Source organism: Apus apus, chromosome 2 (genome assembly GCF_020740795.1).
Source record: "Apus apus isolate bApuApu2 chromosome 2, bApuApu2.pri.cur, whole genome shotgun sequence".
Taxonomy (NCBI): domain Eukaryota; kingdom Metazoa; phylum Chordata; class Aves; order Apodiformes; family Apodidae; genus Apus; species Apus apus.
This window is the reverse complement of record NC_067283.1, coordinates 47581588-47607112: the sequence shown is the minus strand read 5'-3', so window position 1 is coordinate 47607112 and position 25525 is coordinate 47581588. Positions and strand designations below refer to the sequence as shown.

The 25525-nt window shown below is 37.5% G+C and overlaps 1 protein-coding gene across 44 annotated transcripts in view; it reads left to right on the top strand.

The window, feature by feature from the left end:
- Positions 1–25525, top strand: part of CLASP2 (cytoplasmic linker associated protein 2) — a 137861-nt gene that overhangs the window by 60082 nt on the left and 52254 nt on the right. For all 44 annotated transcript variants that reach the window (XM_051612012.1, XM_051612002.1, XM_051611999.1 and 41 more), the window contains 8 exons: positions 10055–10134; positions 14005–14097; positions 14717–14862; positions 16090–16225; positions 20488–20558; positions 22543–22602; positions 23804–23881; positions 24464–24631. In XM_051612012.1, the coding sequence (XP_051467972.1) occupies positions 10055–10134; positions 14005–14097; positions 14717–14862; positions 16090–16225; positions 20488–20558; positions 22543–22602; positions 23804–23881; positions 24464–24631 (832 nt within the window). The remainder of the gene's footprint in view (positions 1–10054; positions 10135–14004; positions 14098–14716; positions 14863–16089; positions 16226–20487; positions 20559–22542; positions 22603–23803; positions 23882–24463; positions 24632–25525) is intronic.

Genomic DNA, 25525 nt, shown 5'->3' with positions numbered 1-25525 from the left:
TTTGTTTTTTTAACTTTTGAGTTCTGCAGAAAATAAGTTCAGGAGTCTTTCGCCTATTACTTGTTTAGCCATCATTAAGTGATTTCCAAAGTGCTGTATTAGTGATATAAAATTAATTAGGATTTTTTTTTATTCTCCGTTCTTCTGAGTTGACCGTGTTTATGACATAAAACTGCTCTGGGATAATTTTGATCAGCAGGCATCCCTGACATTCTGTGCCACTTGCTTCCCTTTTTGGTTTTCAAGTTGTTGTGGAATTCAAGGGTTTTTCTGAAAAATCCCAGCTGATACCAGCAGTTTTGTCTTTCTGAGCAGACTTTGTCCCCAAAGTGAATGTCAATTAACTTCCTCTCTGAGAGATCCTTGTCCATGGAATTGCTGAGTAGAAATCCTGCAGTCTTGAAGTGCTGCTAACCCAGAATTCAGAGAAATATGAGGACTTCTCAACTTCCCAGGTTTTCTGAGAGTTGTTGGACTTCTTTATTGTTGTTTACTCCTGTGAATGGCACTTCTGGAGAGAGTTCCCTTGCACATGACCAGTGGTCTGTTCTTGGCTGTTAGACATGCTGCTGCAGTCACTGGGCTGCCATTCCTCTGAGAGATCCTTTCCCTTGCAGCTAGCCTCAACGGGTGGTTTGGAAAATCAGCTTTAATGAGCAATCAGTGAAAATAAACAAACATGGTAACTGATAAATATATTTATGTACACACACCTATGTCTTCAGAGAAGATACATATTCACAATTATGCACATTGTCTGTTTTCTATGCATCACCCAAGGACAGTTGGCAGATAATTCATACTACTTCTGCTTATTTTGCAGTAATTTCTAGAAGTTTCAGTAAGATTGTAGGATTTATGTTGGTATAAGCACAAAACTTCTCTCAAAAGGCACATAGCCTAGAAGGCAGCTTACAGATAGATTAAATAGGAAGAGAGTGACAGCGGAGCAGAAATTGAGAGGTCTGGAGATAAGAGCTGACTGCTCTTTCTGTGTAACCTTCTTTCACATCTCTACCCTATGTTCTGCTCCCAAACATGTTACTAGCAATCATGGTAGTACCAGGCAGTGACGAGAATAAGGAAGACAAACCTACCCCTTGTTTAGGTTGCTGACATTGAATACTGATTTTTTTTCAAGCAGTAAGAAAGGGAAGCTATTTGTTTGTTTTCATGCGGGTGAATCCAGAAGGAAAAAGAGGAAGGAGGGAGGAGGAAACTGCTGAAATCAGCTGACCCTGCCACCTTGACTCCTTATGAGCCATGGCTGTGTTAAAGAGTAAGCAAAGGCAGCATTCCAAAACATTCCTGCATTGTTGCTTTGCAAAATAGCAGATGTGATTCCTCTTTGTAGGGAGGGGGGTGTGTCTGTGGGGGGAATTGTCTTTTTAAAAAGTGTTTCTTTTCTGTGGACAATTGTATGTGCTCTCAAATAGAGAAGCAGGAAATGGAGACGCAAAAGATACAAATTATTTTTATAATTTGGGTGGAGAGTTTTCATCAAAGGTGCAATTATTACTTGCTACAAATAAGTGAAATGTTCTTAGAAACAAGAGAAAAACAGTATATTAATATCAAATCACTTTGACCCTCTGTCTTGTGCTAATGAACCTTTAGAAGTGAAAGATAAATACATGTTGTCTAAAACATGAAATACTGTAATTGTGTAGCTTGCGTTGACAGGCAGTGTTAGTCCTAATTGTTCTTAATACAGTATCTGTTTAAATTGTTACAACAAAGAATGCACAGTTGGTAAGAACTGACAACAGTAATGAAAATACTATTTTTCTGAAACCATTACACCACAACTCAAAAAAATGATAGTATCCCAAGCCAGTCTGTTTTGCAACATAGGTTATAGATGATAAAAATGAACTGTTGGGTCCCTGATTGTTCTGAGTAACTTATGTAATGTAAAATAATGAGTGCATTTTTTTCTATTCAGGTGTAGATCTAGGAATAAATTAAAAAATATATATATTAAATTCTTAGCTATATTAAAAACTGAAAATAAGACTAATGCTGTCATGTGCATAAAGTTAACATAACTTAAAAACTTGCCTGTTGAAACAGAACAATGAGCCAGGGCCTTAAATGTATGTTCTTAAGAAATATGTGTGAAAAATGAGTGCCAGTGGAGAAAAGAAATACATGAGTGGTTTGAAGGATTGCTGTATGAGCATGAACATTGTGCATGAGTTGAAAGATGACTGTACGAGCTTCCAGTTGAGTAGAAATAGACATTAATCCATGGTGAGATAAGCCTAAAAGAAATTAGGTATCCTTATTTCTTGTTGCTAATGGAACTGCTTGTTTTTCTCCACACCAAGAATTTGGTCTTATCTAATGTATGCTGTCGAAACTTCATGCTAAGTGAAACACTCTTAACTTCTTTGTTGTATGGCTGTCGTATTTTCTGCGTGCTTCACAAATGCTTGTGAAATTATCTCTATAGCATGCCTCTGAAAATAAGAGCTAGTATTATTCATCTTTTATGCCTGTGAAACGATGCTACCTAGGAATTGAGGGTAAAGTTGTTGAAACAGTGCATTCACTATTAGGAATCAGCTTCAAATACTACTGAGTACATTTCTCAGAGAATGTAACATTCAATACACAATTCCAAAGGAATTCTCATGCTCAAGAGCATCTCCAGATTTTAAGGTATGCGTGTTGGTGAGATGATCTTCCATCTCTTCAGTCCATGTGAGAATTATTTTGTGCTGCTTTTTAGTACACGAGTCCTGTATTTGCTCCTGAGTAATGTGGCACGCGTCAAGGATGAAGATGTGCTGTCCTAATAGTTGAACATCTTGCTCCACCTTCTTCCTTGTAAGCATAGCTCATTCCTAATTTCTTCTTGTCCCTTTATTCTCCTATTCTTTCCTGGGGTGAATAATTATATGGAGTGATCTGCTTAGCATCTCAGACCTCAGAGACTGCATGCTTGCTTGATGGGTGGAAACTTCTGTTCATGTCCAATATCTCTGGCATGTAGGAGGAGAAATGTTTTAACAAAGCAGGCGCAGTACTAGTAGGATCTCTGGGGAGGTTCTCTAACCACATCTCCCAAGTTTTTAACATAGGCAGATGAAGTAAGGAGCAAAAGGTATTTGAAGGTATTCTGCTATTTTGTTCGGTTTGTGCAGCTGTTTCACCTTGAAAGACTTCTGCAAGCCTCTGGGACAGTGACTTTTGGCATTAGAGGAGCTGAGGTAGACAAGTCAGTTCAGAATGAATGTCAGTCAGTGGGGATGAGTATGACAGAATTCATCTGTCAGCTTTCATAAATTGGGCTTCCTAGTGAAGGCTTTTCTACTCTGTTAAGTCACTTGGTTGTAACTTGAATTGTCTTCTAAGCTTTTTAAAACCATGTCAAGGCTTCGTTAGTTAAGGTTCTGCCAAAAACCCCCAACTTTATTCAAGTTTTTAGATTAAAATCCAAAAATCAGTCTTACAAACACAGAAATAAAAACATTGAGAACCTTGATAGAGTTGAGGTAAGACCACCAGTGTTTCCTGTGTTCTGTTATTACATTATGGTGTGTGTATATGTTATATCAAATTGCTTTAGATGACTCGGTAATTTGAAAAATAAAGGGAATTTTCAGAGATTCCTAATCTTCAGCTACTTTTCCAAACGTTTGGCTCATGTTTTACAAAGCAGAATTGTGAAAAGTGCATACGAAAATGTTATTCTGGATGGTTTTATTAACTGTAGCGGTGATCTTACGATACTTAAAAAGATAAAGAGATTCCTTACTGGGACAGTGCAATTCAGTCTATACAGACAACTTTATCAGAATCATCATCTTAAAATTCACCTTTGCCATCTCAGAGGTGGTAATTCAGCTTACGAAGCACTGGTAACTTTCACCCCACAACAGATAGCATTTTAAAAGTAAGCTGTCAGCTTTATGAAATAGTAATAAGGGTTGATCCAAGGTTAGTTAAGTAGATTTTGTCAAGTCTAGCTCAGATCAGAGCTACAGAAGATTCAGGAAAAATTTCAGTTTCAGAGAATAACAGACATCAGAATGTATATTCAAAAAAATATGACATTTGCAATATCTCTCCTCTAGGACTGGGAGCAAAATTTGGTTATTGAGCACTTTCTCTATCCATTGAAATACCGTGCTAAAGAAGGCTGTTCACAATTGGATTTGTGTGTCTTTGTTGTTTATAGGGATTCCAAAAACTGACTGCTCTAATCAATTATGTTTTTGTAGCTTGTGTGGGTGCATTTGTGTGTTTGTTTGTTTGATTGTTTTGATGTGGTTTTTTTTGTATCGGCACTTTCTTTAGATTTTTTTGCACCTTGCCTTTAGTGAGATAGGCTGTCCATTCCACTAGGTGGCCTTTGTACTTGTCCTTCCTTGAGTTAATTTTGTTTGAGTATTGCTCTATTCTCTTCAGCCTGTGCTTTCAGCAGCTGTGTGGTTTAAGCTGCCTGGAGTAATTTCCTTCCCAATCTCCACTAACTCATCAGTATCCTGAGTTATCCATTGAATTGTGCTAGCATGGTGTTTATATGGCCCCACAGTGATGCAGACTTGCTCGTTGGAACTGTTCTTATTGGCCAGTTTATTTTATTCTCAGCTCAGCTACTCCCTGTGGTGATTTACTTTTCAGCTGCACTAGTGCTAGAGTGAGGGAGGTCAGTAAGAGTAAGTAGGAGTTGCCAGTTAACCTGTTATATGAAAAGCTGAGTAAGTACTTGAGCTTATCCTGTCCACTTATCCTACAGTGAGCTGAAGGTGCTGTTTGTTCCTAATTTACAGCTGCTTATTTATGATCCTATAAAATCAAAAGGATACAAGTACTTTTTTTAAAAATCCAGAATTATTTCCATCTTCTGCTTCAGTCTCAGATGTGAAATGAAACTTGGATGAGTTAAGATGTAGGTGTAGAGGCAGGTTTCAAGGTTTTTTGTATTTCAGAAAAAAAATTGTAATCCACATTTTTTTGCTCTAGGTGTGTTGCTCAGTAAGAAACTGTTACTATGTGCAATTAGAGATATCTAAGGGATAAAAGACAAGGCATTTGTTTAACAGTACCCTTTTCAAAGTTTACTCATGTTTAATTTGTGATGCATATTGTAGCAGAAAATAGTTAAGAATTTTTTAGGGAAGTGTTTTAAGAAAGATATTTAAGAACAAAAAGTGAAACAAAGTTTTGGAGTTTGTGCTACTCTTCAAGTTTCTGTACTGGTTTTAAAATTCCTTTTTTGCACCAGGGGATTTTTGTTCTGAAGTTTGTGTCAAAAGACCCGCAGAAGTAAGAAAAAATTATTTGGAGTAGTAAAGACATGCTACCAATACAAAATGAGCAGGTTTTTGGTTTTTTTAGACTAGTGCTTGTGTGCTTTGATTAAACAGTCTTTTGTTTCAAAGCAAAAATACCAGTCCAGCATCATTCTCACAGCATCTTTCTTGCCCCATGAAGAGTTGCTCGTTGTTTTGTCGTGTATTAATGGAGAGAGCATCAAGGTGCTAGAGTAAGTGAGCAGTATAAAATTGTTGTGATATGATGAAAAGATTTCAAGTACTTGGAAGAGGGAAGAACTCAACTGGAGGAATTAATTCCCAAGTGAGAAAACTGACCTGCAAAAGACTCGGTAATTTCTTTGCTTGCATCCAGTACCCTTTCTGGTGTTGAACTACTCACAATGCTGAGATCAAAGTCTTGTGACTGGAAAAACCTTTGTTCAAAAAAAGACTCTTAGGGCCTCACAAAATGTTTTAAATCCTTAAGTTTAGCTTAGGTCATCTCTCTCAGTAGTCTGCAGGAAGTAAGGGGTTCATTTTCTTTGTGTCCATCCCCAGACACATTTAACTTATTAAAAAACCCCATAGGCCCTCTGAAGCTTTAGCTGCTGTAATTTATTTCCTTTACAAGTTTGTTTTCTTGCATTCAGTAGAAATGGAACTTAAGCTTCCAGGTATCTTTGTGAATCTGTCTATTCAGGGTGTTTGAAGGGTAAGAATAAGTAAAGGTTATGAATTAAAACTAACAAATAGTGTAAATAATTGACACAAGACATTTCGCTGCCTGCTTCAGATGCATGTGTCTTCTGGGTCTCAGCTGAAGGAGGCCCAGTTGGATTCAGTGGGCTAAGTCCAAAGGCAGGGTAATGTAAATCACACTCATTTAAGAAAAAGCCAGTTGATGAGGCTCTGGATTTTAGTTATCTGCTGGGCACTTAAATGATCATGTGTTCTGTGGGTGAAGTTAAGAGCATTATTCAGTGGAAGGCATTAACCCTCGAGAGAGAGACTTCTAAGAAATTTGTAATCACATCTTGGTTTGAGGAGGTAAGCAACAACAACAAAAAACAGCTTATCAAAATATGCATGCTCTGTTTGAGCAGAGTGTGCTCTTTTTGTATGTCAGTTTTGCATCTGAAGGCAGTGCTGTCTGAAATGAGAATTTTGTAAAGCTCTACCCTTGCTTTTGTGGAGGGGAGTCCAGCCATACAAAAGCCTGAGAAGTTCTTTGAAGGCATTTTACATGTCTGTGACCATTATGTGTCTTGTTAGCATTGATAAAGACTTCCTCCTGAATTTGGAACCAGTGGGTTGAGTTCTGTCCTTTTTTACTTAGTCTTTACAGAAACAGTGACTCAGTGAATCTGTAAATACGGCTACCAAGAGACAGTGAAAATGAAATTTTTCTTCCTTTTGCAGTATAGAATTTGACTTTTATACAATATAAAGAGAAGACAGTTACTTCACGCTTCATTTTGGTGTGCAGTGTGATCATGCAGTGGAGGAGGAGAAAGATTAGTGAAATACTAGTAAATGTGCTTTTAGAGATAACTTTTTTGAAGTGTCACCTGCCAAAAAACACATACCCATTGGTATTTCCAGGCAAAGAGGCAATCAGACAATTTTCTGGAAATACTCATTTGAAAAGTGGTCTGTAGAATTGAGCTAGTTGTTGAGACTAGGAAAGGTGGGAAATGCCATGTCCTTTCACTATGTGAAACGGCTTTTAAGTAGTGGTCAGGCTTCAAAATCATAAGTTATTCCTTAAGTAAAGGCTATTCTCTTCCTGAATGATGTTAAGGTACTAGAAAATGTATTATGTACTCCATGCAGTGTTCTGATCTTAAGTGTGATATTTTAAAGCAGACTAAAGACAGCAACATCTATTTATTTAACAGAGAGGCAACTTCATCACCTTTTAATATCTATAGTATATAAGAAGGCACTTAGAATGCTTGAAATCCAAATATTGTCTGTGTTTTCATGTTCATGGCCTATACGTGTCAATTTTAAATATTTGATTTCTGTAAGTGTATTACCTTGACAGAAAACTGGTAAGTAATGGATAGGAATGCAAAGTCTTTTTTTTCTTAGTTTAACAGGTGTGTTTGGGTATTACAGAACTGAATAATAATACAAAACTTAAATGAACTGGAAATTGCAGGTGCATTTTTTGCCTCTGGTATCACAGGGTCACTGTAGTCTTGTATTTTATCAAGTTGCACAGAAACACGTATGAGCTTCATAGAGGCTTACTTTGTTATGCCTAACACAATGAGTTAGGTTTGACTAAAACCATTTTGGCAAGAACAGAAACTTTTTATGAACTGTTGTTCATATAATTTTAAACACTTAAAAAAAAAAAAAAGTTGCTTGACTGTGTGGAAACTGTTCTAACCTTTAAAAATTAGGTTTTCTTGTAACCTTTGAGCTCCTTAAGCCTTCTTTTCCATTTACTTTTCCAGAGTACGTACTGCTTATTGACTGTATATTTTGATACTGTGAAACTTTCTGAAATATTGAGGTATTTTTGGAAGGGACAAAAAGAGGTTATGAATTGAGCATCCAGGTGGCTGTTTGTACCACCTAGTTGAGCATGGTGCCCCTGTGCCAAATTCCTTGTTTTCAGTGTTTCCCTCCACAAAATTCTGCTCTAACCAGGGCATTTTCCCTTTTTTAAGAGCTGTACAAGTTTGTGTGGCAGAAATGTGTGTGTTATGGTTGCAAATGGGATCTTTACCTCTTTGTTTTCTTAGCTAGTCAGGTACTCATTCTCTTTGGGGAAGGACTTGTTCTGTCTACTATCAGGAGGGGGAAGAAATAGGTGGCTATAATTTCTTCTTTCCCTTCTGTCTGCTGTCAACAATTATGACAGATGGTGTTGGAGATACGCATGCAGAAGTTCATTATGTATAGAATCTCTTTACAACATCCTTGAGCTTAGGCTGTCAGAATTTGTTAGATATATCATACTGCAGTCATCATGTCCAAATTTTGCTAGATACCACTTGTGTTTTTACACGAAGCAGCCACAGACACACAAGAGAGTTTGGTTCTGCACAGAGATGTTGAGATCTAGTAAGTTTGCTATCAAATATGTATTGGTAGTGGACCCTCATGTTTCCAGATGGCACAAGCATTCAAACACAGCCAACATAATTCCTTGCACTATAAATAGGAGGTGGGGGACTGTAAACCACGAAACATTTTTAAGAGTGCAGCCACTGGAGTGCAGCCACTGTCAAGAAGTCCTAGATTTTTTATTTAGTGGACCACTCCTCAACAGCTTTTTCCTTATGTTTTTTATTGTTCTGTAGTTAGTAAAATAGGTGTCTACCTTATGCCTCCATTTCAGCTGTGCTCTGCAAGTTAGGGAGGACATTCTGCCACCTCTCCTGTTGACCTCACTGTGAAAGAGTTGAGATGACCCTTGTTCCTGAGTGCTCATTTGCTGGGAGAGATGATTTTTTTTTTCCCCAAGAAGATGTTCTACTGTACTGATTGTGCAGTTAACCTGTCTTGTTGTATTATCTGCCTGTTCAGTTATTGAAGATTCTTAACAGTTATGCCAATCTTCACCTAGTACTTGGACTTCTAGGCTTGTAGCACAGCCTGAATCTGATGATTTTGTTCTTTGATTTGATAACAAGCTTGAGGTCATCCCTTCAAAGAAGGGCTTTCTTGGTAATGCTAGTATTTGCAATAAAGTGAAATCCAGACACTGTTTCCAAATTATTTTCTTCTTTACACCTCCCTTAGTTTCTACTCCAGTTTTTCAGGAAATTTGGCAACCGTATGCCAGTGTGAAACCATTGGGTTACCCATTAGTATTCTTCCCTTATCCTTTTACTTGAGATTTGGGTCATCTTTGCCTGTTATGTGAGAGTAGTTCCATCCTTTACCTCGCACAGAACTAACTGTCCTACTACTTCAATGTCTATCACAAAAGCTTTTGGAGAGAAAACATTTTTTGCATGATAGTTTTTTAGTGATGTATTTGGAAGGTTCTTGGGAGCTTCCTCCAGGTGATACAATTCTGGAGCACCACTGTGGAACACTCATGGAGTTGAGTGCTCTGAGAAGGAGGCTGCCAATGACTGGATTTCAGATTTTGTTTCAGTGCAAATTCCCTTCACCTTGTCCTTGCTTTTTTCATGAAGTTCTTGGAGCTTTGAGACTGAGAAATGTACCTTGCACTCTTGGCTTCTCATGAGAATACTGGAAAACACAAAGTAAATTAATCATGTAGGTCTACTATGCAAGATTAAAAAAATAAAAATCCCCAAAGTTTCAGGGCTCATTGCTTGTAATATTTGTGTTAAGGCGAAAATTCATCCTGAGGAATTCCATTTAATGAAAAATAACTCTTGTTTTGGTAAATAATATAAAATCCTATGCTTTTTTGGGAACATTTTTATTAGCAGTATGCAGGTCTCAGAGTTCTATGCAATCAGCTACCGGAGGATTGTTATACTAAACATATCTCCAATTAAATACACACACACACACACAAAAAGAAAATTAAACCATTAAAATTAAACCATTTGGCTTTGCCAAATTGGAAACTGTTCGACATTGTTGACTTTTGGAAAAAAAATGTTTATTTTAACTTTATTAGTCATGGTGAAGTTAGTGTTCAAGGTCTTGCAATTTTACACGCAATGAATGTTCAGGATTTTGGTAAGTTGTTAAATGTCTGAAAATAGGTATTGTGAAAGGTGCTTATGTCAGTTTGAAGACCTTGATGTACATTACATGCTGTTTAACATTGGTTTACGTTTGTTTAGGTTCCTCTAAAGAAGGAGGAGCTGGAGCTGTGGATGAGGATGATTTTATTAAGGCATTTACAGATGTTCCTACTGTACAGGTAAGATGCTGTGTATACTCATGTAGGTTTCCAGAAATACGCTGTGTGCAATATTATGTTAGGCTACTTTTAAAACTTGTGTCATTTTACAGTCTTTTAAGCAAGTGTCATTTCTTTTCCTTCTTTTTGCACTTACAGTCTCCATGGAAAGCTCTGCTCTTTTCCAGTTATTTACTTGAAAAGCGACCTTTTCTTTACTGTCCTACTAATTATTATCACATCATGTTTCAGCTAAAATTCATTATTTCTTTTCCTGATTTTTCCCAGGGAGCTACTGAAAATAATTACAAGTTTTAATTTTTATTAAAAAAATATTTCCGTAATGTTTGGAAAACAAGTCATAATCAAGTAATAATAATAATACAGGCAAATAATTTTAAAAGTAAGAATGATATTTTCAAATGTGCCTGAATTGTAATGATGTTTGTCTGGCATATGTGTTCTCATCTCTAGCACTACTTCAAAAAAAGTAATCTAGTGCCTTATTAGAATATTAATGAACCTGTTGGATTCTGAATTCTTAGTTGAAAGATCAGATTTTAATTTCTATTATTTCAGTGTGGGAATTGCCTGTATTTGGTACTTTCACACAGCTGAGTCATTTAACATGCTTAAATCTTTTCCTAGACCTATTTTGAATAAGTTTTCCTTGAGTATCTGAGGTGTGGAAGGCAACCAAAAACTCAGTAAGCTGTAATTCCCAAATACCAGAGGGATTTAGTATGACTCCATTTTCTTGATACATACTTTTGTTCTATTTTTATTTCCCCAAATGATAGCATAATTATTTATAGTCAGAAATACTGTCTGCTTTTAGGGAGGAGCACTCTTATCTCCATGATCCCTGTCATAGTGAGGAAATCTTTGTCTTACATGGTAAGAGCTTAATGTTTCTTTGCCTCTCCAAGCTGTGTTAAGCATTCTTTGGAGGGCAAAACCAGGGAGCTCTTAATGTTACTTACCTCCATTATGTTGAATAGAGCCATATTCCACAGAACAGAAAATGTGCTGTTAGTAGGTCAGTACCTGGTATTTGCAGTCCCAAGCAGAGTTCTCTAATCACTCAACTTGGTTAATAACATGTCAAGAACAGAAGTGGGGTAACTGTGTCATTGACCAGCGAATGCAATTTTCTGTCTGACTGCTGGATGACCTGGGAAGGTAGGTCATGCCTAAGCTGCTAGAGGTGGAGGAGAAAGACACACTTATCTTGACTGATGTAACCTGAGTTGAGGTGAGGAGGCAGGGAATAAATGTGCAACTGACCCCAAAATAACCTGTTTGTTTTATGGGTGAGAATGTAAGTTACATCTGTTGACCAGGGGGCAAAAACCAAACAACCAAAAAGCAAATAAAACCACACAAACCTTCAGGAGTAGTGAATTCCTGCCGTCCAAATTCATGCTTCTATTTGTGTATGTTTCTGATCTTTCAAAAAAAAGACAGATCACATGTTCTCAGACCATGTTAAATACAAAGGAAAAGAGAAGTTTCTGTATTAGCCCTGAGAAGGAGGGATGGTTATGACCCGTAATTTGCCAAGTTACTCTAAAAGCAAGGAAACTTGTTAGAATGGGAAGAGTGAGTTGTTTGTACAGTGTTGGACCCATTCCTATGTCCTGTTTTCATCACATTTCTGGATTTCAGTAGGGACTTCATTGAAAGTAAGAAAGGGCACTTATATTACAGACAACCAGGTCCAATTCTGAATCAAGTTTTAAGTGTATGTAGATTAATCAAGTAAATGGAGGTTTCTTATGGTGTATGTAGGTTTAAGTCATTCTTAAAAGCCTTCAGTGGTAGGTAGGCCTTTCCAGTAACCTGTTCCAATAATTGCTCATCATTCATTTTTTAGGAATACTGTGTTTTGTACTCCTATCTAGTTTGTAAACCCCATATTGGAAATACATTCAATCTGTATAGTTCTTACTACTCTTACTTGTGTTTCAGCTTATAATTTTTCTGTCTTTGATGTTTCACTTACGTTTAATGATGCGTGTGTGTTGCCCTCTAATGGATACTGGCAGCTTATGAAGATGAGTGATTTTGAGATATTGTTATGGATTTGTGTCCCAGAAAGAGAAGTACTGTGGTGAGAGGATTGTATTTGTTTACCTTTGCTTAAATTGAAGAAAATTCTGTTTAGGTTCTTAGTAGTAATTGCCATTAATAGCTAAAATTTGTTTTGAAATGAATTTAGTTGTTTTTATCTAAGTCTGATGTGGGAACTTTTGGACAAAAAAAATCTGTTTGTCTTTAACACCAAATTTCATCTTGGCCTTCTAAAGGCAGAATTAATCAAAGGCATGGAGAAATTATTGAAATACTAGTTTCATTCCTCTGATACTAATGTAGGCATGGACAACCTTGACAATTAAGAATTTTTCAGTGGAACTACAGTTTTAATTTAATGACAAGATAAAATTATGCTATTTATTACATTATGCATTACAATGCCAATATGAATAACAGAAATTGCTAGATTCAGTTCAGTTTGTGCCAGATAATGAAAGAAAAAAATCAAATTCTTTGCCTAGGCATGCAGGAAGGGTGGACATAAACCCATTGTGCATGTTGCTTCTGTCTTTGTCTATTGCTGTGACAGTAGCATGTTTTAATCCTGTGGCAGTAACTACAGTACATGGTCTTTGATAACACACAGGCTGACAACAAAAAATGTCCTATTTTTAAGGATTAACTCAATGAGGCAGCTTACAGAACGTATTTGTACCTTGACCCAGAGCCTCGGACTAAGTTTTGAGTGTGCACTAGGCAGTTCTCAGCTGCCACCAAAAGGCATAGTCTAGCTTCCCATGTTGTTGCACTTTGCTTCTTTGTAATAAGTTGGCATAGGCTGCTGAGGTGGCAGATGAGTTTTTGCCTTTCCTCTTGTAGGGTTAGCTTTTTGTATGCTAGAGCCCTGAGCTGGGATGGGGACAGGGCAAGGTGGGTGATGGTAAAGGGGGAGCCTGAGGAGGCTGAAACATGTCATGAGTTCTGGTGGCATTAGGGTCACCATAATGTGAAACTGCATTTTTTAGTTAACCAGTGACTAATCTCTTCCACTTTTAAAAGGAAAATAAGAATTGATAATGGAAATTTAATAATGGACAATTAGTTAAAATATTTACAGAAACACACATAATACTGTTTTTTTTATAGTATGGTACCTATAGAATAAAGTGTTAGAGTAAATGAGTGTTGTGTTATGAGTATTGTAAGCTACCAGTATGCATAAGTATATTAAATGGTGATACAAAACTTGTGTTTGATTTTGTGGGCAGTACAGTAGAAAGTGTGTTATGTTTCAACCCAGTGTTTTCTTTAAATAATTTACTCCTTTAAAATGAGTTCTGCACCAGATGTTTATTGACTTTTAATGAAGAAGAAAACAATAATCATGAGCAAGTAGCTTTTTGGTTTTTGTGGATGCGGTTGTATCCTCTGACTAGAACTGCAAAGCAGCTTCCACAGTGTACTCTGGGAAAGCTTACACAGCTCTGTGGTAATAAAAATGTTAGTTTGTTGGTAAAGCATATGCAGAAATTGTTTTCTGCGTTATAGTGAAGCTGACCTGTCTTAGGCGTACTAAGCTCATCTTTTTCTCAAGTGATTCCTTCCCTGTTTATCCTACAAGTGGTATATGCATGTGTTTCAGAGCATGAATGTCTTCTACCTCCTCAATATTTCAGCATGAAATGTAGAGGCCTCCATAACAATGTTCTGTTAAAGCACTGGATCAAAAATGGTTGTCAATACAGTAAAGGTTCCATATCTACTACAAGTTAATTTCATTTTATACTCTCAGGAAATGGGAGTACTAGACTCTACCTGGGATATTAACAATATACTTTTTGTTTAACACTTCAGATCTACTCTAGTCGAGAACTTGAAGAAACGTTGAACAAAATCAGGGAAATCCTCTCGGATGACAAACATGACTGGGATCAAAGAACTAATGCGGTAAACTTTTTATCTGGTTTCAGGTTTGGGTGGGTGTATCTGTAAAGCACAGACAGCTGGTTAATTTAAAATGTTTTTTCTTAAAGTAGTTACACTCCACATAATTGAAGAAATTGGCAGTTGAATTTTTAAACCTTGAATTTTTAGATGCCAAGTAAGTTTCAGCAAGTATTTTAAAAAGACTGCGATACTTTTTTGCTGATGTTTAAGGGAGAGCTTTTCTAAAAGCCATCATGTATGTTTCAGTTGCATTTACACAAAATTATGTATTCTGCTACCATTAGTGAGTCTTATATGTGGCTATGCTAAGTTTCACTTGCAGGATTAAAATGTTTGTATGTAGCATTTCTATTTATATCAGGTTTATGGCATCTTAACATTTGGAAACAGTTACGTGAACAGAATTATATATCTGTATATTTGTAGACTGGGATCTGAGACTTTTTAACTCTAGAATTTAAGTAGTGTTTTAAAGTCTTTTAAAGTGTATTTAATTACTGCCATATATTTCAAAGTAATGCTTTGCTTTCCAGACGTACATTTTTGCAATGAAGTTAGTGCTTTTTTATTTTGAAATGCAAATTGGTATCGTTCTAAATTAAATGCCTTAAATTTTTAGCTGAAGAAAGTTCGATCATTGCTTGTTGCTGGAGCTGCACAGTATGATGGATTTTTCCAGCATTTACGGTTGTTGGATGGTGCTTTCAAGCTGTCAGCCAAGGATCTCAGATCCCAGGTGGTTAGAGAAGCCTGCATTACTGTAGCGTAAGTATCCTCCCTGTGCGTTTGTGCATGTTGCTAGGTTTTAGTATGAGTTGGACTTAAAGATGCTTTACCAGTGTTGCAGGAAAAATTATCTTGATGGAGTGCAGTATATTATGACTGATGAAGAGTCAAGTCAGTATCCGAAGCCATAGAGAAAAAAGAAACATTCAAAGTAATTTGTTCTTTTAGGCAATATATGTAATTTATAATACTTTAACCGTTTCTAGATGAAGAACAAGTTACCATCATTATGCTCGGTACTTAGTCAAGTTACAAACTGCTGGAAGTACTACTGTAATTCTGGGGGCTAGTCTTAGGAGCACTTATGCTTGGGTGATTGGCACAGAATTTTACTGTTATTACTTGTAATTAGAAAGTGAGCTGCCCTACAGTGATTTGAGCCATCCTGCTTGACTGCTGAAGTATCTGAGATGCAGTTTAAAAATATAAAACCAAAGTGAAAGCTTCGGTAAAACGTTTTGATGAGGTAATATTTTTCATGTCCATGATGATTTTAGAAGCTTTAGCTAAGCAGAAATAAGATCTCTATCTTCATCAACTTAGTGACTGCCATTAGATTCAAGAGGGAGAAAAAAAACCGTCTTATTACACCAGAGCAGTTGTTCTCACATCATGTCTTCCATGGATTATTTTTTTTCCTCTGGAAAAGCATTAATGTAACTACTGATCTTTGGTGGCCGTGTGGAACAGATAAACCCCAGGGTTCACCCTTGCTGTTCTGGTCTCCAGATTAAACAGCATAAAACTGTCCTTGCTGGGAAAATTCAGCTTTGAGAAAATAATGCTAACCTCTTACCGTGAAGTCAGGAGTAGTGTAAAAGTACTGTGTAAATGTTCTCATCCAAAGGGAGAAATCTTGAATGATAAATCTGAAATCTTAGGGAAATTACGTACTCTCGAAATATGTTTAAAAGCAGAAATACTATCATGTTTTATGTGGATACAGTCATTTTAGCCTTTCAAATTGTGGTACTGCTTTTTAATTATGAAATAAAGTTACTACTGTTCAGCCTGTTAATATGTCTGCCAAGTAACAAGAATGTTCTGCAAAATTTGCATTTCTACTGAGGCAAGGACTTGAAAAGAATGAAATTTAAAATTTCTGTTGCTTGGAAAGGGAAGTCTTCAAAATGTACAATGCACTTAGTGTTTTAAAACTAAGAAATAAATTTATATTAACAAGTTTTATTTCTTCTTTCTGAATAGCCATCTTTCGACTGTTTTGGGAAACAAGTTTGATCATGGAGCTGAAGCTATTGTGCCTACTCTTTTTAATCTGGTTCCAAACAGCGCCAAAGTGATGGCGACTTCTGGGTGCGCAGCCATTAGATTCATTATTCGGGTAGGTGTTCCTCTCTCACTTGGCTTACTAGGAATGTTCAGGTAGTGTGGCTCTTAGCAGAGATAATAACGATTCTTAATGGTTTATAAATTATTCTTCCACGGAGAAGTAGTCTTTCTACAGTTGGACAAATGTTATTTATCATTGGAAAGAACTGGCAGCATTACCATCATAAAGATGGAAGAATAGGTATGAAGATCAAGTCTGTTTTCATGATGTGCTTGTAGTGTGTTAATTTTAAAAAGGCAAGTGCATTTCAAAGTTTACTTCTGTTTAGCTTCCTTTTTGAAGAAGACAAAGTTAAGCCGGTAATTAAGAAGCTAGCAAGAATCTTTTTAAGAAAACAACAATCAAGCCCCAAACTATTTTTATTTTTTTAACAGTAAAAAAATTGGAATTGTGGAGCTAATGACAAAATGTTGACGAGGCTAAACATACACGGATAGGTTCAGAAAGCACGAGTTCATGGGAGAAAAGCCCAATAGAGATTTTAATCATCAGGTTTAAGAACTTTCTAAGATGAGTCCATAAAGCTACAGCATACAGAAGAGGGAAATGCTGTATGATATCTATTTTTTTGTGTGTGTTCATTAACCAACTGACTGCTGTCTGAGGCAAAATATTTAGCTAGATTTTTGGGACTTGTACTGATATTTTTGTGCTTCAGGTAGAAGTGGGAGGTTGTCTGTAATTTCTGTGTGAAAAGCTGTGATGCTCTTAGTGCCGTGCACTTAATACTATTCACTTACTGAATTTTGTAAGTTGCTGGAAATCTAAGTGGTTTAATCACAGCTTTTCTGCCATCCTCAGTATGCTTTGGAATCTGCACTTATTTTTCTAACCATGCCTCTGAGAATGTGCTGTAAGACTTCTGCATTACTTTTGTGTCAGCACTTAGGCTAAGAACTGTTGGCGTTTTTACCCCACAGTCTTTAAAATGTCCCAGGAGAGAGCTATGGTACAGAGTTGAGAGTGGAGGAGGGAATACACCTTACACAGGATGATTAAAGTTTTAAGAGAAGAATACCATTTGCTGCAGTAGTATTAGGCGAGCTCAGGCATGTAAGCAGCTAACCTTGTCTTGTTTTTTATTGGAGCCAAATAAAGCCCCAGAAAAGCAGCATGAAATAAAAATGGGGCAGTTACATTAAATAGGCTTTATTGGTTCAGTTTATTTGGAGACAAGCCTACACATTGGCTATAGTTGCCCTCATTTTGTTTAAACTTCTGTTATTCTTAGCTGTGTTTTAATGTACTAGCTTGGAGGCATAGAAGCAAGAAAATCCTATCCACAGTGTTCAAATGACCAGCCAATAAATGGCTTATGCAAGGTGTTCTGACAAAATCACGTTTTAGTGGTAAAAGAAAGAAATCAGAGTGTCAAACCAAATTCTTTGGAATTCTATCGTTGGATTAAATGACAGATGTTCAGGGAGTATGTGATCAGTTGAATATTTAGAGCCCAAACCATGACAATTTTTGGAGTCAGCGTTTTGCTGAAAAATTCCTACTAGAATCTACTGACAGCCAGTTCAGATCCCAGTGCTTTAGTATGTAATTGCTGTGAGGGTGAGTTTACATAAAAACTGGGAAACTCTATTATTTCAGTGATCTTGAAGAGCTCCGTCTTATCTTTGTACCTTTATTGGATTTTGTGTTTCTTCTTCAGATAGTTTGTACATTGTTGTCTGATTTCTCTTTCTTGACTCTTAGTAAATAAGGGAACGAATGTAAAAAAAGGGGTAGGGGGCTGGCAGTCATGATGAGGTGGCATGCTGGTAGAAGATCTTTTCTAGAGGGAGGTGGGATTCAGGTTGGACAGTTGAGCTGCAGGGTGTGTTGGGAGGAAGCATGTATCTTTACAGCTTCAAAGTGGGTAAAGGATGAAATGTGCAGTCTGAAAGCTGAATGAAAGCAAGCCTGAGGCTTTGATTCCTTTGTGAAACACTTTGTAGGAATTACAATGTCAATTGCTCCAAAGACTTGGAACATACAAGTTTCTCCATCTGTAAAAATGTTTTATTCTTTCTCCTCATACTGCTTACTGTTCCCTTTCTGGCAGTCATGTACCACTTTACAGTTTGAAAGCTGCAAAACACAAAAAACCCCCCTAAAATCCTGTTTCAAAGTGTATCAGTACAAAGAAATAAAACTGTAAGGTTCTTCCAGATTTTTTTAATTAATTCCCTCTTAATTGTAAAGTTGGCAGTTCTCTGAGAGCTGATAATGATCTCTCTGCTTTTTTGGTTATTTGTGTGTTTATATCCTGCAACAATAAGCTAAGGAGAAAGCTATGATACATGAGATAGTAAGAATTGTTCACTACTGAACTTTTCAAGCAGTTTTTTTTATAGGCTGCAGTTTCACTCTGTATTTGGGGCTGGTTTAGAAGTTACATGCTTAATGAAGAAAGGAATAAAGAAATTAACTGAAAATGGATTTGAACCATGTTACTAGGAATTAAAATAATACTTTAATACTTTGTGTCCACAATTAGTTAAGCTGAAGTAAGGCTGCTGTAAATCTGAATTAAAGTATTGCATTTGGATTTAATGTAGTTTATTTTATCCATTTCTGGTGGGTTGAGCCTAGCTGGACACCAGGTGCCCACCAGAGCCACTCCTCCCCTCAGCTGGACAGGGGAGAGAAAATATGACTAAAACCTCGTGGGTCAAGATAAGGACAGGGAAAGATCACTCACCAGTTACCGTCATGGGCAAAACAGACTCAACTTGGGGTAAATCAGTTTATTACCAATCAAATCAGAGTAGGATAATGAGAAATAAATTTTAAAAATAAACTTAAACCACCTTTCTCCCTCTCCCCCTTCCTCCTGGGCTCAACTTCACTCCCAGTTTCTCTGCCTCCTCCCCTCCAGCAGCACGGGGGGATGGGAAATGAGGGTTGCAGTCAGTTCAACATGTTATTTCTGCTGCTCCTTCCTCCTCAGAGGAAAGACTCCTCCCACTCTTCCCGGGCTCCCATAGGAGACAGTTCTCCACTAATTTCTCCAATGTGAGTCTTTCCAATGGGCTGCAGTTCTTCACAAGCTGGTCCAGCCTGTGTCCCTTAGTGGGGTGCAGTCTCTCAGGAACTCAGACTGCTTCAACATGGGTCCCCCATGGAGTCACAAGTCCTGCCAGCAAACCTGCTCCAGCAAAGACTTGTCTCTCTGTGGGTCCACAAGTCCTGCCAGGAGCCTGCTCCAGCACAGGTTTCCCACTGGATCACAACCTCCTTTGCATGTCCACCTGGTCTGGTGTGGTGTCCTCCCCCGGCTGCAGGTGGATATCTGCTCTACTGTGAACCTCCATGGGTTGCAGGGGGACAGCCTTTCTCACCATGGTCTTCAGAACAGGCTGCAGAGGAAACTTCTCCAGTGCCTGGAGCACCTCCTCCCCTCTGCGGAGTTGTTCCTCTCGTGTATTCTCACTCCTCTCTCCCTCTGCACTTGCTGTTGTGCAGTAGCTTTTCCCTTTTAAATGTGTCATCCCAGAGGTGCTACCACCATCAGTGAGCTCGGCCTTGGCCAGCAGCAGATCCCTCTTGGAGCCTGCTGGCATCGGCTCTATTGGACACAGGAGGCTTCAAGCAGCGTCTCACAGAATCCACCCCTGTAGCCCCCCTGCTACCAGAACCTTGCCATGAAAACCAAATACATCAGTTTATATGGTAGTTCAAGGGTTGTCTGTTGCCATGAAGATGTTAGGTGTTGCCATATAGATTATATACATAAGCTTGCTTATATTACTTGTCATGCTTTTACTGTTTTGTTGACGTATTTTGTATTCAAAGGAATTTGGCCTTTGTAGTGCTAATCGTATTGATTGATCCTTAAAAGAGTGTTCATAGTTTCAGATTGATTGATTTGCTTTTTGCTCCATAACTTTGATTTTTAAGACTGCTATGTCTATTGCTTTTTTTCTGTGACAAAACTAAAATCACATCAGCTTACAACTCCTTTGAGGATACACTGACATTTGAGCCTTCATGTATGACTTTGACAGCTACATTATGGCATTTCATTGTGTGATTGTTGATGGCATTGGAAATGTTTTTTGCTTGATGTTTTGGAAAAAAAAGAAGGTTTAATCAATTGATGTGCTAGCAGCAGCCTCTTACTTAATAGTATTCTACATTTAGTTCCAATAAGCATTTTAAATTAATGCAGTTTATTATGTTGCTAATTCTGTTTGTCTTAATTATTACAGTACAAATTCAATAGTGCTTTTGTCTTCAACTGTTTTGTTTTCTTTCTTCAGCATACCCATGTGCCACGACTCATACCTTTAATAACAAGCAACTGTACCTCAAAATCAGTTGCAGTTAGAAGGTGAGTACATTATAAATAGCAAATTATTAAAGCTATTGCTTTTATAAATACGATGATCATATGCTGGAAATAGATGTGAAGGTTTATGGCTATTAACACTGAACACACAAAACTATTTTCCAGTAAACTACAAAAATTAATTTCAGCAAAAGTACATCAGATGATGTTGGGGAATGGTACTTTCTGCCATATTGGAGGATGTTCATTGTATCCTGTTTATTCTAATTATAACATTCCTAACATTTTTTTAAAAAGTACCTTCTTATTTAAAACCAGAAAGAAAGAAAGAAAGAAAGCTGTAGTAGAATTTGTGTTGCTCAGTTGACTAAACAACATGGGTATTGAGAGGCATTGGGAGACCATGAAAGAGATGTGCAAAGAACCTGCCTGAGCCTATTAATTAGTGTTAGGGACAGACTTGACAGGTCCAGTGAGGTTAGCTCTTGTGGAAGCAGTACAGCCTACGGCGTGCAGTCTTTGCCAGCACTTTGCTCTCCTGCTGCCTCGAGGAGGACTTTGTAACTTTTTTGCAATGTGCCTTGAATGTGTGGAGGTAAACTGTCTGATACTGTGCCCAAAATAAGAGACCTACCACACTGTGGCATCGAGATGCTGGCTGCTACCTTAGGTAGGACATGCTGGATCAGTGTGTTGTCATGTTTGACAGCTGACGTGCATCTTCAGCATGTTGTTCTTTCTAATAATAAGTGAATGCTTGGGTTGGCTTTTGACAAGATTAGTAGGTTTCTGACAGAGTGTCATTTTCTGCACAGAATGTCATGAAAAGCAGTTAATGCTGTCTCTGGACCTGTGCTAGCCCTGAAAGCAACATAGCTCTGTATATGAAAGAAATAGCTTGAGGATCTGAACTATTTGCTCTGAATCTATGCTGTCTTTGCATCCAAAGCATGAATTATCTCTACCCAGATTATACTGACCTATCATAACTTCTGGTTTGACTGCAAAACAATTCACGTGGCTTCAGTGCCTCCACTTACCATGGCTTTGCTGAGGAACATTAAACTGTAGGTGGCTTTGGTACTGCAATTCACAATGGACTGAGTGAGCATCAGCGAAGGTGGCTGAAATTGCATTGTTTTCATACTGACTTCATTCCTTTGGAAAGGCAAAGCAAAACTATATCAGCTGTAATAAAAACCTTTCAGGGTTTCTTGCTCTGTCTTGTAAATGTCCTAGGGATTTGAGCAGAATAAAAATAAAATCTTCCTCTCCAGAACAGGTCAAAGGTGCAACATAATTAGAAAAAGTACTGGTTCCAGACAAGAGTGTCCACTATCATGGCTTTTAGACTCATCTGCACCTTTGTAATCCATGTTGCTTTCATTTGTTCACCAGGATCTTGCTTCAAACATATTTTAAAGTATGTCTTTTGCTAATGGCTGTTTGCTAAATTGCAGAGAATTCGGAATTAATAATAAATAAGGTTACATAACTCAGTTTGTAAAGTGCCAGCAGATCTTTAGGAGGGCTTCCTATATGCAAAGCCCTGTCCTAATGGTCTCATGTTTTCCTTTGTGTTATACACCCAGTAATGACAGATGAAAGAATGGAAATAGTGTTTGGGACAGAAGTACACTGACACAGAAACATCGTGTTGTGACTTAATAGTTGAATTTTTAAAGAAGTGAGGTTTTTTTAAATACTAAGATTATAGTTTGTACCATTTTTAAAATGTATTTTTTTTCTGTGTTGTTTTTGGGCTAATAAAACCAACATAGCATATGCATAATAACATGACAGATGGTTAATTGAACCACAAGTATTTTTTTGAAGTTTAGGATTAGTTAGCATGCCTGTTTGCTTTCTATACAGAATATTTTAACTTTGCAATAAGGTGACCAATGTCCTTATTTGACAGATAAATGTACTTTTGCCTCAGGGGAAAGGAATAAAGTTACTGTTTATTCTGCAAGCACATCAGAGAAATGAGTATTAATTATAACTTTTTGTTCTCTCTTTTTAGGCGCTCCTTTGAATTTTTAGACCTGTTGTTACAAGAGTGGCAAACACATTCATTGGAAAGGTATGAGCTAGTATACTTTTTCCCCAGGAATAAACTACTAATGAATTTCAAGACAGAAATATTTTCATTGAATCCTTCAATTGTATTAAATTGTTTAGCATTGGCCAACCTTTCTAGCACAGCAGATTATGTGTCTCACTTAAGTGCCGGGGAAAAGGAGAGCTTTATGCTCCAGCCTTGGCTTCCTGTTGCATCCTGTCTTTACCCTCTGCCTCTTCTCCTATATTGCATGTGAGCAGTATGTTCCATGCTTTCTCAGAGTTTCACCTGTTATCATGTGTCTTGCGCAGCAAGGACAGGAGCATCTGTCTTTTGTTCTTGAAAGGAGGAAATCTGTGTTTTTACCATAAAAGATGGCAGGTGGGATTAGACTGGAGGATTTTTTCTGATAAATATTAAGAGCAGACTGTAGCTTCTCCAGGTAGATAGGAAAATAGTACATGTATCAGCTTTGCAAAGAATGTGTATGGTAAGCACCCAGTGAGAGCAAAGGTACTATAGGGCCTCCAGAGATGGCTCTACAGCTCTGAAGAGCTCATCTAGCTCCACAGTCACCCTTCAACCTCTCAAGGTGCTCCTGAGAAAGGGAGCAATGGAGGCACTTGATTTATGTCTGAGTGTGTATGTATGTGTTTAAAAACCCCCAAACAAAATAACCCCTGCAAAAAAAAAAAACAACAACCCCAAACAAAACACTAACCATGTCTTGTATTAAAATATGTTTACCATCCCTGTTTTGGTCATTCTGTTGGCCACTTCACTGTTCTTTGAGCATGTGTTGAGGTTTAGAAATCATATGCCAAAAGCTTTTAGAGGTCAATTTACTGGAAAGCAAGTTTACTAATCTTAGCTTTTTCCTTCTTATTGCTATTAATATAATAGGGGAAATAGTTTTTCTATTTCAAAAAAAGTAGTTTTTTTAAAAAAGGTATTTTAAAATAACTTTTTAAATGTCTTAGTTGCATATATATCTGAAAAGTCGTTTATAATTTTTTTTAATTGAAGGAAGAAGCTTACCTGAACCTTTGCAGAAGGTGCAATTATAACATCAGTGTGCTTAAGTGTTTGTTTACGTCGTATCTTGGAAAGGATTACTATTTCAATTGGTTTTTATGCAGAGAAATGTTCCTTCAAGTGTAAAACTTTAGCATATAAAATAGAATTTGGGGTTGCAAAAGCATGAAGAATATCTTTCTTCTAGGCATGCAGCTGTCTTGGTTGAAACAATCAAGAAGGGCATTCATGATGCTGATGCAGAAGCACGAGTGGAGGCAAGAAAGTGAGTTTTAACTACGTTTTGCTCTAAATAATTGTATGTTTTACATGGTTGATAGAACACTACTGGGAGGTGAGTGGGTAGCTATGGCTGAAGAAGAGGGCACATCTAAAGTTGAAAATTGATGTTTCTGTTATTGAAGTCCTGAATTAATACCTAGTTTCTTTTGCACAAGACAAACTTAGTTTTGAGGCTATGAATCCTGTTGTGTAACAGTTGAGGATTCTACTGAAAGAAGAGTCATAAAGGTTAATACTGTTGCACAGTCATTCTTCTCCCTCCCCGCAACTAATGAAACAGCTGCAGCACTTTGACTAGTGGGTAGTCTAGAAAATAATTTATCTTCCTTCTCTACAGAATTGTGAAGTGAATGTGAGAATTTCAGAGGATAGACTAAGTTATTTTGAAAACATAAATTCAGTCACCGTAGCTGGTTTCTTTTATTAATTGATGAGCAGTATTGTATGCATTACACATTTTCAGTCTGACTTCCTTTCCCTCCCATCCCTGGTTCATTTGTAATCTTTACTTCCTGAGTCCACACTTTGCAGAGCAATTACACATGGTTATTCTTTTATTTTACAGGGCTTATCTGGGTCTTAGGAATCACTTTCCTGGTGAAGCTGAGACTCTGTACAATTCTCTTGAGCCACCCTATCAAAGAAGCCTCCAGACATACTTGAAGAGTTCTGGCAGTATAGCATCTCTTCCTCAGTCAGACAGGTCATCCTCCAGCTCACAGGAGAGCCTAAAGTAAGGGTCACTTAACTGTTTCTGAACTTAGAAACTCATAAAAACTGTTTGTCAAAGAAGGAAAATGAGCCAAACGTCTTTGGTGTACAAAAAATCTGCAATTGTATTTTGTCACTTTTAATTTTTTAATAAACATTTTAATTACATTTTGCTTTGTAACAATATTAGCTCAGCAGGGTTACAAATATGAGCAGTTATTATCTGGATTTTCACAGAATCACAGAATTGTTGGAGTTGGAAGGGACCTCTAGAGATCCAACTCCCCCACTAAAGCAGAATCCCCTAGACCACATTAACTCAGGACTGCATCCAGATGGGTCTAGAATATCTCCAAAGAAGGGGACTCCACAACCTCCCTGGGCAGCCTGTTCCAGGGCTCTGTCACCCTCACCGTAAATAAGTTTTTCCTCATATTTAAACAGAACTTCCTATGTTCCAGCTTGTGCCTGTTGCCCCTCGTCCTGTCCCTGGGAACTACTGAAAAGAGTCTGGCTCCATCCTCCTTGCATCCACCCTTCAGATACTTAGAAGCATTAATAAGGTCTCCCCTCAGACTTCGCTTTGCCAGGCTAATGAGTCCCAACTCTCTCAGACTTTCCTCGTAAGAGAGCTGCTTCAATCCCCCCATCATCTTTGTTGCCCTGTTGTAGCAGACTATTCTTACGTATTTCTTCCTTTGTTACACCAAAGTATCTTCAAGGTTCATATCTTGATGCCAGCATTCTGGTGCAATGAATAAGTCCAGGAAAGAAGGGTATTGCTCCTTTTTACCCCTTTTCACTGGGAAAAAAAAAAGAAAGAAAAAAATAAGAAAAAAAAAAAGACGTTAACAGTTAGATTATTCACATTGACGATCCTTTTTTTTCCTGTCTCCAATGTATGACCATATATGAG